Source organism: Oryctolagus cuniculus, chromosome 5 (genome assembly GCF_051225735.1).
Source record: "Oryctolagus cuniculus isolate XC-2025 breed Fujian yellow rabbit chromosome 5, ASM5122573v1, whole genome shotgun sequence".
Lineage (NCBI taxonomy): Eukaryota > Metazoa > Chordata > Mammalia > Lagomorpha > Leporidae > Oryctolagus > Oryctolagus cuniculus.
The window spans coordinates 39761404-39776876 of NC_142871.1; the positions used below are offsets into that span (position 1 = coordinate 39761404).

At 39.0% G+C, this 15473-nt stretch overlaps 1 protein-coding gene across 1 annotated transcript in view; it reads right to left on the reverse strand.

Moving 5' to 3' along the window:
* Window positions 1-15473, reverse strand: part of LAMA2 (laminin subunit alpha 2) — a 705005-nt gene that overhangs the window by 99739 nt on the left and 589793 nt on the right. Inside the window, exon 45 of the mRNA XM_089333528.1 lies at window positions 9092-9194. Within this exon, the coding sequence (XP_089189654.1) occupies window positions 9092-9194 (103 nt within the window). The remainder of the gene's footprint in view (window positions 1-9091; window positions 9195-15473) is intronic.

Here is a 15473-nt window from a genome sequence, read left to right on the forward strand (position 1 = left end):
TCATTATGGTCAAAGCCTTGGGGCTCCTCCCTTCTACATCCTGAGAGGATGTATAATAAATTACTGTGGACTATAGTCCCCTCTGTGTGCTGGGTAACGCTTGGAACTTATGCCTTCTTTTTTTTAAGATTTAATTTATTTGAGAAGAAGAGTTATAGAAAGTGAGAGCGAGAGACAGAGAGAGAAATCTTCCATCTCCTGGTTCACTTCCCAGATGGCCGCAATTCCTGAACCAAAGCCAGGAGCCAGGAGCTTCCTCCAGGTCTCCCACTTGGGTGCAGGGGTCCAAGCACTTGGGCCATCTTCTGCTGCTTTCCCAGGCCATCACCAGGGAGCTGAATCAGAAGTGGAACAGCTGGGACTTGAACTGGCACCCATAAGGGGATGCTGGTACCACACACAGAGGCTTAACTTACAGTGCCGGCCCCTACACTTCTAATTCTGATTTGGTATCAATTATCCAACCTTCATCTCTCCCACATTCTAGTAATTTCTATGCTATGTTCAGGTTGAGTTCTCCTAAAGGAATTCACTTTTAACCCTTATAATTGATCCTGTGGGACTATATCTCTCTTATATAAATATGTTTACATGTTATTTATTGATGCCTTTAATTTGTAAATTATCTCTGGATAATTGGTGGGGAGTTAATTTATACACCTATTCATTTATCCCCTGCTTTCCACATAGTTTACCCTTTAGTTCAACGAATATAAACATCCACATTGACCTTGATCACTACTAACATTACCTTCAGGTTTTTTTTTTTTTTCCATTTTAATCTTACATTATGTATTTGAAAGACAAAGAGACAGAGCGACATAGACAGAAATAGAAGGATCTCGCATCTACTGGCACACTCCCCAATTACAACAGTTGGGGCTGAGCCAGGCCAAAACCAGGAACCTGGGACTTAAGCCATGGGTGTGGCAGGGACTCAACTTCCCATGCCTTTACCTGTCGCCTCCCAGAGTGCACAGCAGCAGGAAGCTGGAAATGGGAGCAAAGCCATGACTTTGACACAGGCACCCCAAGTGGTATTCTAACTGATGGGTCAAACACCCCTCCTTGCTTACCTCATCACAACATTACAGATACACTGTCCACAGTTAAGCAAGTCGTATACTATGATTAAATTTCCTTTCACATATATTTAACAATTTTCCTCTCAGGGTGTTTTAAAACGCAATGCTTAATGATTTAAAATGCAGATGTATTTCCATGAACCTTTGAAGACCTTTCGTACAAACCACATGGATCTTAGTCACCCCCAGGGTGCTGAGTCATTCTGTTATTCATACTGATCCAGCTCTTCTATAACAACCCAAAATATATCACATATATTAGATACATGTATTTTTAAAGTTATATATTATATAGAAAATAGGTATGTATCATATGATTACATACAGAATATGATTACATGATTACTTGGTGCATGGAACCAATGTGAGAGCTTCCAAAAAATTTGTATTTGGGGGTCAGCGCCGTGACGTAGTAGGCTAAGCCTCATCTGTTTCACCAGCATCCCATATGGGCGCCGGTTTGAGCTAGCCATTCCACTTCTAGTCCAGCTCTCTGCTATGGCCTGGGAAATCAGTGGAAGATGGCTGATGTGCTTGGGCCCCTACAACCGTGTGGGAAATCTGGAAGAAGCTTCTGGCTCCTGGCTTCAGATCAATCCAGCTGTAGCTGTTGTGGCCATTTGGGGAGTGAACCAGTGGATGGAAGACCTTTCTCTCTGTCTCTCCCTCTCTTTGTCTGTTAACTCTATGTCTCAAATAAATAAATAAAATCTTTAAAAAGAATTGTTTTTTTCCAGATTGCTTATCAGTTGTCAGATAACCAAAGAAGTCAATGCCAAGCTTTCTAATGGCTCTCCTATAAGGTAATTAAATTTAGGGGCCAGTGTTGTGGCACAGTGGAATAATCCACTGCTTATGACACCACATCCCATATGAGCACTAGCTTAAGTCCCAGCTGTTCCATTTCATATCTATCTCACCCTAATGTGCCTGGGAAAGTAGTGGAAGATGGCCCAAGGTCCCTACCATCCATGTAAGATACCTGGATGGAATTCTAGGCTCCAGGATATGGCCTAGCTCTGCCCCAGCTCTTGTGGGCATTTGGGGAGAGAAGCAGCAGATAGAAGATCTCTCTCTCTCTCTCTCTCTGTTCTCCCTCTTTTTCTCTTTCAAATAACTAAATTTTTTAAAAGATAATTAGATTGTAACATCCGACTCCCATAAACATTCCTATTGCAGAATTTTCTTCCTAAACCAAGTAGAAAATATCCAATAAATTTCTAATTATAATCTTAGTCTAGTTCTTGTGTGTGTGTGTGTGTTTTTTTTTAAGTAATGTGCAGTAAAAGCATGACTATGGTATTGCTAATTTTAAAATCCCATTTTAAACTTCTTACAAAGGTGTGGATTAATGAAGAGGAGCGCCATGGGCATTTCAGATAGGACAAAACATATATGGTGGATATTTGGAGTACGGAATGGAGGAAAGTAAGGATGGTCGCGGGTGTGCACTCATGGTGCTTGAGTCCATGTGCAGCTCACTGGGAACTCATGAAGGGTCCTGACGTACAGATTAGTGAAGGGTCCAGCGGTCACACAGTGCTGTGTGCAAATCTGAAAACTCTACCACTTGCTTGAGACTCTCTACAAGCTTCACTGAACATTTTTGTAGTGAACATACAACTTTTCAAAGACATCACAAGTAAATGATGGCCACTGTTTACTGGTGTTGTGGACAACCTGAACAGCCATAAGCTGCAGCCCTGGGATGAGAGTCAGTTTGTATACTGACTGGCATAGAGGCAACTTTGGTAGAGGAAAACTATTCAGGCAGCTGTGGTTAGGGGTAAGAGAAGTCTAACTAGCTTGGTTATCCAAGTTGATGATGGGGGGCACATTAGTTATGTGGCAGTAGCAGTGACGGTGGAAACAAGAAGGGCCAACATTAAAAAATGAGGGTACGTCACAGTAAAAATTAAAAAAACAAGAAAGGAGGGAAGAGGAGGAGGAGGGGTAGAAAGGGGGTAGGGTGGGAGTATCATTATGCTTTTAAAACTGTATATATGAAATACATAAAATTTGTTCACCTTAATAAATGAAAAAAATTAAAAAGGAAAGGAAAGAAAGATTTGGAGACAGATTGGATGTGGAGGGTATTACAGAGAGAAGAGCCAAAAAACCAGCAGAATTGTGAAACAGAAGAAAATATTTTGCAAAGAAACAATAGCAAAAAAAAAACAAAACAGAGATCAGCAAAATCATTTATTTGTCTCTTGTACATTCTGGAAGATTATACTATAATCCTATATGCAATATTTTTCACTTTTACGATAGAAGTAAAGTAAATAATTTCATAGCAGTTTAAATTGTTAGTGCTTCTTCAGCTAATTGGTTTTGATTTACATATTAGAGGTGGCCAAATTTGCTGAATTATATGATTATTATATAAAATTTTTGATTGCTTTGTATATTTCTGAAAAATTCATTTTTAAAATCCGTATTTTTAAGAAATATTATTTTTAAAATGATACATTTTAATTTATAGTCAAAGATTTATTGGCCCCATTAAAGTTGCAAGTATAGTGTTTTGTCAAATATATCTGTCCAAGACACTGATAATAAACTTTGTTATAATATTTGTCCAGCATTTTCAATGATTTTGTGCCTGTCTTAAAATTTACTTCCCATAAGTGAAGTTACACATTTCATTGTATTAATTTCATTACATTATCTATTTCCATCTCTGTACATTTTAAGGATGCAGAAGTACAATTCCACACAGGTCATTTTCATCCACTTCTATGGCTCTTTGTTTTCCTAACAGCAGGACTTCTAAAGCCCTTGCGCTAACTCAGCCCAACTATCTAGCACAGGATTGGGAAACCTGAGTAGGAAGGAAGAAAAGACAGGCAGGGAAGAACAGCAGGAGAAATCCAGAACTGTACTTCCGTTCCTCACCTCCTGTACATTGATTTCATGGAGTTGCTACCCTGAGACAGTACTTTTACAAAACACAGACTTTCTACTTTATAAAAAAAAAAAAAACCTCAAACTCTGCATTTTCTAAACAATCATTGAGTAGTGACAAAGAATAAGATGGCTCTAACTTGTTACGTAGCCTTCTTTCTGGACTATTACTCCTGTGCTTCCATCTCCCCAGTACTTGGCACAAGTTTGAGTTGTGCTGTGTATCTGATCACCTATTTTGCACAGACATATTTGCCAGAATGACAATATATGATGACCTCTGAGGTTACTGCATTTTACAGGCATGGGGCAGGGAGGAGGTAGTTAATGAGAAACCTGGTTCTGATCTATAAGTGCCAAATGACAAATAGGATCTTGTTCCCAATTGGCATGGTGCTTGTTTGGCCATCAATCACTGCTAAGTGCAGTTGTACTGCTTTGTCTTCTTCTAGGGTTGTAGGAGATAGCTAAGGAAAGGAGGAGAGAGGTACTGGTCTGGGTAGGTTTTCTAGAGTTAGGCTATGGGCATAGTGTGCAGCACCTTGTGTGGCCAGTAGAATGAGAAGCTGAAACACCCAGACATTGAAGCCCATGTCTGATTCCTTAGAATGCACTCTAAAGCACGACGATGGGCATAGGGCAATGAAGTTGAATCTAAATATTTTTAAATATGACAGGTAGTCTCTAGTTTAATACAGGCCTCACCATTCGTTATGTTATCTTGCAGATCTCTGATGGCATTTGTGTTTATCTCCAGACTAGATGTGCTCACTTGCACATAAACCCATAGAATGCCAGATTCTTATTTTGAATCTATGATAGAGCCTGGGTGAGGTTTTAGCAGTAGCCCTCATTTTTACTGTATAGGCCTTTGTTTCCGTTAGGTTGTTGGAGGGAATGTTCTGAAGGAGTTCTTTTTGTCCTATGTCCTCATGATGGGGTTGCCCAGAGGGGTCTTTCATATGTTCATGGAAATGCATATTATAAAAAATTATGTCTGGATTAAAAAAATATGCATCATGTAAATTTATCATTTATTTTTCAGTGAACTTTAAAAAATATATTTATCTCTGCATGTATAAAATATATAAAATATATTTAGTGTTGATTTATTTTTAAAAATTTTATTAGGTGAACATATTTCACGTATTTCATATATACAGATTAGAGAGCACAATGATACTTCCCACTCTACCCTACCTCCCTGTCCATGTTCCCCCTCCCTCTTCCTTCCTGTCTTATTTTTCCTTTTAATTTTTACATGACATACTTTCAGTTTATTTTATAATCACAAGCTCACCCTTCCACTAAATGAAGAATTCAACCAGTAGTAAGTAGAAGAACCACTGCTTCATTGAACTTTCTGAAGTACCCTCATATATAACAAGCTAAGTCTTAATCTTAGGGAACCTCTTTCCGATGGCTCCTGCTGCTTCAGATTTACCCCTGTCTGGCCACTTTTGTTTTGACTCCTGACCAGAGTTCATCCCAGTTCTATAGTCTTTATTCTCAAAACTCACACTCCAGAGGAAGCAAAATTTTGCATGAGGGGATAAGCAATTGCAATGAGATGAGACTGTTTTGTCTTCCAGGTTATGTTGGGCCAGGGGACTCAGGCTTCATTTCATCCATTTAATCTCAAGTTGTTATTTGTTCATGAAGCAGATTTTGTTTGTTTTTCATATACCTTATTCTAGAGTATATCTTCTACAATCAACTATATTTTAATCAGAATTTAACTCTCATATCATACTTTAACTGCCCTGCAGTATTGCTGTTTATTCTCTTTTTATAAAATAATGACATAGGATCTCAACAGGTTAGTAATCGTGATTGTATTATATCTATAATCTCAGAATCTTTCTGATACACCTGTCTGGGCTGAATGGCTGAGTATTTGGAGGTCCATGGTATAGAGGAAAAATGCTGATTGGTTTGATAACATTTAATGATTGCAATGATGTTTGGTAATATTCTATGTGCAGGAAAGCAGTACCATATATCAAAAAATACACTGATTCTTGGGCCTGGGAATTGATCTATTATGTCATGTGTTATGATCCATTTTAAATAAATATTATCTTTTTTTCCTAAGTCACTAGATAATTTCACTTAGGCTGGAGAAAAGACAAAACTGATGAGTATATTAAGAAATAAATAAAATTTTGCATTAGGTGCATAATCTTGTAGCATCCTCTGCTGCCTACCTGCTCTGTGCGCATTCCACAAGAACCTCACTGGCCATTTTATTGACCAGACTCCTCGTCCATCTACAGAGCAATATTAATTCACCAGGTATTATTAATTCATCTTCTAACCCGTTCAGTCATGAATTTGTCCCAGGCAGCACCTCCATCGACACAATGATTTGTGTTTCCACAGACATTCAATCAGTGCGACACTGCCAAGCTTCAAATCTCAGATTCTCACAAGGGCAAATTTGCTTTTAACAGATGTATATTCAAAAATTAAAAAGCAAAACAAATTGCTGCCGGCAAGTTCAGACTCCCTCAAGGCAAGGACAGCATAAAAATGGCAGGGACCAGCACTCCGTCACTCATGACTAAAGCTCACAGACTCACTGAGTTGCACCGAGTTGAATTAAGCAACAAATTAGAAAGATGAAGGGTATCCTGGACCAACCATCTTTATTCCTTCTAACTCCAGGCACCACAGAGAGAGAAATGACTAAATCTCTATTTTAATAGCTGCTGTCAAGAGTTTTGCTCAGTAGGGCCCATTTCAGCGGCTCCTGGTGGTAATATATGGCATTTCCCTGATTAACAGCCATTTTATAACCTCTGTAATTGGCCACAAATCAGGGGAATGTCATAATGTAGCAAGAAAACATTCCCATCTCCGTCATAGCCTTGGCTTGGTTTTCTGGAGGAATTATTGCTTGAGTAGTTTGTGGGTTTTCATTACTTTAAATAATGTACTACCTGAAGTACAAAAAGAGACATTTAAATTAATGAATAGTTCTTCTGTGTCCTAACCCTTTCAACCACTCCTGTCCTTAGCGTTCCTTTTTCCTTAGGAAAAAAGTGTCTCAAATGCATCTCTCTCATTTGTGCATTTCTAGTGTCTTAGAGGGAAATAGAGGCAGGAGCAGGGCTGGGAGTAGGGCAAGGGGAGAAAGACACTCAGGTCAAATGTGAATTTAAAGTGGCACCAAGAAACCCAATAGTAAGGAAAAATATATTTTAATGTAATATTTCATTTTTTAATTTTTGTTAATTTTTTTTATAGCCAGACTACTGCTCAGACCCCTGGGTTGGATTAGTTATGTGCCTCATTTAGAACTTGATCTGATGTTTTATTTTAAATGCTAGGCTTATATATATTTTCTTTTGATATTTTAGTTGTACAAATAAGTTTTTTGAAGGTTTTTAAAAAATTTATTCATTTATTTTGTTTATTTGAAAGGCAGAGAGAGGGAGAGGGGATGGGGAGAGAAACTTCTATCTACAGGTTTACACCCCAATGTCCACAGAGGCCTGGGCGAGGCTTGAATGAAGCCAAGAGTTAGGGATTCAGTCTGGGTCTCTCGTGCGGGCACCAGAGATCCATGCACTTGAGCAACTGCTGCTGCCTCTCAGAGTGCACTTGAGCAAGAAGCTAAGTCAGGCTTGAAGCCAAGACTCAAATCCAGGCACTCCAATAGGGAATGCAGGTAACCCAAGTGGTCTCTTTACTGTTATGCCAGATGCCTATTCCAATGTAATATTTTTAAAAAGTTGAACTTAATGGCAAAAATCCCATGGTGACTAAAATATTAAGGTCTTGAACAGTGGGAGGATATGCCGCTGCCCCTGAACTTGAACAACTCACTGCACTCATCTCCCTGCAACCCTCCCATGGGCAAGGGTGTTGAACATGAAGGAGGAGCGGGGAACACAAGCTATGGGGCTCAACTCCATTTGTTCAACAGGAAAACACATTTTGGTTCCTTACAGTCCCTCTTCAGTTCGCAATAAGAGTTACCTCCAACACACAGTGGTGCAGGCTGGGAGTTTTATTTCACCTGTGATACACAGTCCAACTCATTTTACTATCAAAACACCATAGATAAGGGAGACAGATCTTGTGATTCTGCATAAGCCTCTATTGGAAACTGTCTTATTAGTTTAAAGCATGCCAAATATAATTATTTTAATTCCATTTTTAAAGATAAAGAGCAACGTCATTAATTTCAGAAAACATTGATTTTATTTGGACTAGTGACTATGATATACACTAGAAGATCTAAATTTACAAGACCTAATGGTTTTCCTCAGGAAGACAGAACATAGTCATGATGAGTCTGTGTGAAAACCCCCCAGAGGTGGAACATATGGATCTTGGAGGCCTCGTAAAAGGTCGTGAGATGAAAAGGATGCAGGATGAGGCATTCCAAGGAGAACGAATGACATTGGGAAAACATGGGCGTTTGGACTGGTAGTATGCTTTGGAGGGACCCTGAACATGCAGGTAGGTTGGCAAGATGGATGCAAGCCAGAGAACTGTCAGGGATGAGACTGCAGGGAGGAAGAACAGGCAATTCAAATGGCAAATGTGATACAGGAATGGAATAATAAATATAATAGCTTATGTAGAGAGTTACCATGTTTAATATGTTAACATAAAACTTATAATACATCTGGGAATATTGAATACACTTTGATTCTTGATTCAGGAATAAAGCACCTTGAAAAATATATTTAAAAGATCTGAAAAATTTTCAGAATCCACTAACAAAATTGAAATTTTCATAGACAATTCCACATCTGCTTACTCATTCCTTTGTGATTGTCATTTCTGAAGCCAACACAACATGAAGTCTGGTACTCAAAAATTTATTATGCTAAAAGTTGTAACAGTCTAGATATAGGAAAATAAAGCTATGGATATTAGACTTTAAAATTATAAATTATGAGCCAATGAAAAATGAGATATGAAGACAATATTGTAAAACAGGTAAGAAAGTTTACTTGCATTCAATCACACAGAATAATCATACATATTATGTTGAAACAATTATATTCTCCAACAGTGTGATAGAATATTCTACCAGCTACCATATAGTTCACCTGCACATAAGAAAGAGTGGCCAGACTCACCTGTGACATCCTGTGCCAGCTTCTTGGCCTCGTTAAGAATCCTGAAGCTTTTCTGAAGAGAGCTTTTGGCATCTTCCTTTAATGAACCTGGAGGACTTGTTGCCTGTGAACAGGGAGAAGAGTGTCAAGTATGTAAAGCTATAGAATCAAGTAGTGGAACTATCTAGAAGACAGTTGGTGTCCACAGTTTACTTTCAGCAGAGTTCTGGGCTGCAAATTTAGAACTGTCACTCATTAGCACATGTTCGGTAAACTTAGGAGACTGCTTGTTGGGAGATAAGAGGATTCAGAACAGAATCCTTAAGATCTTTAAGAGGCAAGTGGAGCAACTGAGACTGGCTGAGACTGCAGAGAGAGGAGAAACAAGGAGAATATGATTTTAGGATTTTTTTTTTTTAAGATTTGATTCATTTATCAGAGAGGCAGCATGACAGATAAGGAAAGAGAGGGAAGGAAGGAGGTGGGGAGAGAGGGAAAGAGAGAGATTGACAGATCTTCCATCCATTGGTTGACTCCCCAAATGGCTGCAACAGCTGGGGCTGGTGCAGGCCAAAGCTAGGAGCCTAGAACTCCATCTGGTTCTCCCACATGGATGGCAAGGACCCAAGCACTTGGCCAATTTTCTTCTGCTTTTCCAGGTGTATTATCAGAGAGCTGGAAAAGAAGCAGGGCAGCCCAGGACTAAAACTGTTGCTCTGACATGGGATACTGGCCTTGTGGGCAGCATTGGCTTAACCAGCTGCACCACAATGCTGGCCCCAATTTTATGATACGGAGAGAAACAGAAATGACTCAATTCTGGCAGTGCTGCAATGTCATAACTGGTCAGTATTATCAAGTGTTGCTGAATTCAGGAATATTAAAAAGTAAAAAGCATCCACTGACTTCATCCCTAAGCACATTTAACTCTAATTGTGTAACGAGTTGGGAGCATTTCTTGTATCCTTCACGTGTCGAAATGTTCCTTTGAAAAATCCATCTCAAAGTACCATGGCAGACTACAATTTTCTAAATGACAATCTCTGAGCTATAATCACCTCCTAGCAAAGATGTATTTGTTGAGGCTTAGATTTTAAAAAGTGACACAAAGATAATGGAATGGAAAAGGATCATTTAACTTGACTGTCTAGTTATCCATTTTAATAGTGTATGCTCCTCAGCAATCATTACATAATACACGTATACCAAGAGATAAATCAAATAAGATCTTATGTGTAAATGTTAAATTGGAAAATCATTTCAAGGAATAAGTAGGGCTGAAGAATACCAAATACTTGACGTTATAAATATGAACTCATTTTATCTCAGACAAAATATTTTTCAAAGACATCTGCAGTGCTGAAGTAGCACTATTTTTATCATTCATATGAGCATTAAACTATGGGAGATTACAGAACTTGACTACTACTGTGGTCAAATTTATTTTAATATATTCTTCCAACATCATTCATTTAAATAATCTATTGCTCACAGAACAGACTGATCATACAATACCATGATATCTACAATAGGACATATCAGAAGCAGAGATAAATAACATGAGACACTGACAATATGGCATTGTGCATCGTTACTGCAACAGACAACCTTAGCATGTTACACTGGGGAAAACTGATGGTGCCTTCCACCAGGAACACAGGAATTCTTGTGCTACGGGTTGTCTTGGAAATAAGGGACAGTAACATCACCTAAGTGTTATGTATCTTGGGGGAAAAAAGTAGAGTGTCAAAATTAATGGCACAATTCAAATGCAGTTTACTAAAAAAAATTATACTTCTGGTTATCCACTTAGTTTCTATATTTGATCCAAATGCACACACTGTTCTAACTCCCTTGGTTAAAGGCTTTCTGACTCAAAGTGGATTAGAGAGAGGAAATTACAAAGAATGAAGGTGTGAAAATTCTCTAAATAGACGTATGAAAACAGCTGAAGTGACAGCTGGCAATCTGTCTGACAATGAGGAAAGAGAAAAGATAAATCTAAAAAGTAGAGAAAAGAATTTCTACAGCTCAGGAGCCCAACTCAATTTGAAGAGTAGTAAAATGTTATATGGGTAAAATAGGTCTCACTAGATACTAACACAATAATTAAACAACTAATGTCGATCATGATGATCCTGAATCATCAGGATAATTACAAGACAAATCACCCCCACCTGGCCCCGCAAAAAAGACTAAAAACAAAAGACCATGACAGACAGATAAGCCAGGTTCCCCTACACTTTCTGAAGATGTGAATGCCTTTTTATAAGAACACAACTTGACAAACATTCAAAAAGCACAATTTTAAAGATGACCTTGGATGTGTAAAGCACAGCATTAAAAGAGGGAGTGAGGGCAGAGATGCTGTGCAGAAGACAATGCAAGGGAATAGCTGAAAGAGAAGAGAGGGACCAGGGTCACACAGTACAGCAATCAGAGGCTCAAGCCCAAGCTCTGGGAACTCCTGAGGGACGACGACCACTGATGACCAATATTCATTTTTTGTTATGATATCTGCAACAGCTTTCAAATATGGAGGAACAAGTGGCCTAAATAATGCCTATAATGCACAGGGTGCTGTTTTCACATATTTATACCCGGGAAACCATCCCCACCATCAAGGTACAGAACACATCCATCCTCGCGTTTGAATCTGTCCCTTCCATGCACCCCGTCTCCCTCTTTATCCTCACACACTGATCCGCTTTCTATCACTACATATTTGCACTTTGGAGATTTTTATGTAAGTGGAATCTTTCTATCTGAATTATTTTCCTGTTGCTGAGCTTGTTTCATTTGGCAGAATTTTGATTTTTATACACATTGTGTATTAATATTTGGTCCCTTATTTATTAGTGAGTAGAACTGCAACAAATGGGTATACCCCAATCTATTTATTTATAGACTTCTTAATGGACATTGGTTTCCAGGTTTGGCTAAGGTAAATAGAAGTACTATGAATATCTGTGTACAAAGCTTTGTATGAACATGTACCCTCAGTTCTCTTGGGGTGAATTCCTGGAAGTAGAATGGCTGATCACATTGTAAGTGTTTGTTTAAAATTTTAAGAAACCACCCATTTATTTTCCAAACACATTTGTACACCACCAGCAGTGTATAGGAGTTTCACTTGCCCACAACTTTGCCAAGACTTCATATACTTAGTCATTTTGAATTTTAGGCACTGTAATAGAGTTTGCATCATTTTGGCTTTAATTTGTAATGTCCTGATGACTGACAACATGCTTATTTGCCATCTTCTTTGGTCTAGTGTTTATTTTAGACTTTTGTTCGGGGCTGGTGCCGTGTCATAGTGGGTTAAGCCATTGCTTTTGGTGTTGGCATCCCATATGGGAACTGGTTCAAGTCCCCGCTGCTCCACTTCTGATCCTGCTCTCTGCTAATGGCCTGGGAAAGAAGTAGAAGATGGCCTAAGTACTTGGACCCCTGCACCCAGGTGGGAGACCCTGAAAAACCTCCTGGCTCCTAGCTTCAGATCTGCCTGGGTCCGGCTGTTGCAGCCATTTGGGGAGTGAACCAGAGGATGCAAGATCTCTCTCTCTCTCTCTGTAACTTTACCTTTCAAATAAATAAATACATCTTTAAAAAAGGCTTTTGTTCACTTTTTATTTGGTTTATTTTTATTGAGTTTTGAAGGATACTTATACGTAATCCGGATACATGTTTGCTGTCAGATTAATTTGGGATTATATTATCAGAGTTTATTGCTTATCCTTTCATTTTCTTAAAAGTTAATTTTTGAAATACAGATCTCAATTTTGATGAAGTATAATTTATCAATTTTTCCCAAGTCATGCCTTCAGTATTATATCTATGAATCTTTGCTTTCCTCAAGATCCTAAAGATTTACATTTTCTCTGATTTTAAAATAAAATGAAAAAAGTATAAAAAAGTTTTTCAGCTATGTTCATTAAAGATATTGATATGCACTTTTCATTAGGTTCCTTGTCTACTATTTGTATCAGTAATATTGGCCTCATAGAAAGAGGTGGGAGGTGGGGCCGGCGCTGTGGCATAGTGGGTAAAGCCACCGCCTGCAGTGCTGGCATCCTGTATGAACGCCAGTTCGAGTCCCAGCTGCTCCACCTCTGACCCAGCCCTCTGCTATGGGCTGGGTAAGCAGCAGTGGAGGATGGCCCAAGTCCTTGGGCCCCTGCACCTGCATGGGAGACCCAGAAGAAGCTCCTGGCTCCTGGCTTCAGATCAGCACAGCTCTGGCCATTGCGGCCATCTGGGGAGTGAAGGCCTCTCTCTCTCTGCCTCTACCTCTCTGTAACTCTGCCTTTCAAATAAATAAATTAAAAAAGCAAATATGATTTAAAAAAAGTTGGGAGGTATTTTTTCCTCTTCAGTTTTCTGTGAGAACTTACATTTTCATGAAATGTTTGGTTTTGGAGTAAGTTTTGCTAGTTTGTGATTTTCAAAGAACTTGCCCGTTTCATCCAAATTGTTGAACTGTTAGTATAAAGTTATTCATAATATTCTTTTTTTTAGAGATTTACTGATTTGAAAGACATAGTCACAGAGACAGAGAAAGTGAGTGAGAGAGAGAGAGAGAGAGAGAGAGAGAGGTGTCTTCCATCCGCTGATTCACTCCTCAAATGGACACAACAACCAGAACCAAGCCAGACTGAAGCCAGAAGCCAGGAGACTCTTCCGGGTCTCCCACGTGGGTGCAGGGGCCCAAGGACTTGAGCCAGCTTCTACTGCTTTCCCAGGCCATAGCAGAGGGCTGGGTCAGAGGTAGAGCAGCTGGGACTTGAACCAGTGCCCATATGGGATGCTGGCACTGCAGGCAGTGGCTTTACACACTACACCACAGCACTGGCCCCCATAATATTCTCTTAAATATTCTTTACTATCAGCAGAAGTTGTAGTGCTTTTACTTCTCTCTTTTCCTGATATTGGTAGTTGGTGACCTGTCTGAATTTTCCTGGAAAGTCTGGCTGGATGATTATCAGTTTACTGATCTTCTACTGGAAAACGTACTTCATCCAGCAGTGCAGTGAGCCCAGGACTGAAGATTAACTGCATATGACATCCCTGCTGCCCAGCTTCTGTCTTCTTGCATTTCTGATTATCACCTCCTTTCTGCTTCCACGTCTCCTGTCTTCCCTGCTTTTCACAAACCTACTATTTTCTTTCTGGATCATTAGTCAACCACTTCTCACTCAGATATAAGGAGACACATATATACGAGAGTATAGGGGATATCACAGGATAGGTTTCACGGCAAGTTAGGGAGGCAGGGAATTTTGACGTGTGGACCGGGAAGCAAGTACTTCAGTTCCATGGAGCTGTAGAGTTTGTGAAGTGAGTGTGGAGAAGTAAGGTTTAAGTCAGGGTCAATTTTTGAAAGTTCTGAATATCATTAGGAGGAAACTGGGAAGTGGGCAGTTTGGAGCCACTGACAGTCGGTGGGTGGGAAAGGACCATCAGAGCTGAAGGTCTAAGAAGAAGTGGGTGGCTATGCAGAAGAGGTAGTCATCAGGTGGCTGCTGCAATCGTATATGCCAGAAAAAACAGAGCAGTGATTTCAGGCAAAGACTGTGGAATTGAGAGATTTGAAGCAAAAAGACAGACTTTAATGTCTGAAGAAGCTCCTCAAAATATTAATGAGCTGATGGCATACAGCTGTCAGTTATAAGTAGTCGGGAAATAATCCAGGTTTAGAGGACAGGCTTTTCCTACGATAAGCAAATGGGAAACATCACCCTCTCACGCATGAACAGAGAACTGTTTCAACTCATTGGAATTTGCAGCAAACCTTCTCCAACGTTGCTTAGTAAGTTACTGAAGCAAGGCAACAATATCAGGACAGGTGATGAAGCAGCATTTTTCAAGCTAATTATACTTCATGTATATTCATAAGCATCACAGCTGAGTTTCTGAGCTGTGTCTACTGCATATGTGAAATATAAATGAGTCAGAGTTGCAGGATACTTTATTTTTTGTCTTTTAAGAAGTTATATTTTTATAACAACACATTCTTAGTATTCTCTGTGTGTATCTATATACATATATATACATATAAACTATACAAATTTTATATCACATGAAATAGAATATATTAAACCTAAGTTGCTGTATGCCTTTATTCATTCATAACTATTTATAAAAATGTGAGATAATTAAAACATCTGAGTTGGAAATATATAAGAAAAAATGAAATGATAGACTATGAAGATTTAATAGAGGGCCTGGCACTGAAATGTATTTTAATATGTGCTGGTTTCCTTCTTCCTGCTATATGTTAAATATTCATAGTGACTCCTGTGAAAGCATTTTGTCACTGATTGATGAGAAACGAGTTGATTACCCCATGAAAGTTTTTAGGTGTCTCAAGCACCACAGTAAACTCTGAGTGTTCAAAATGGAA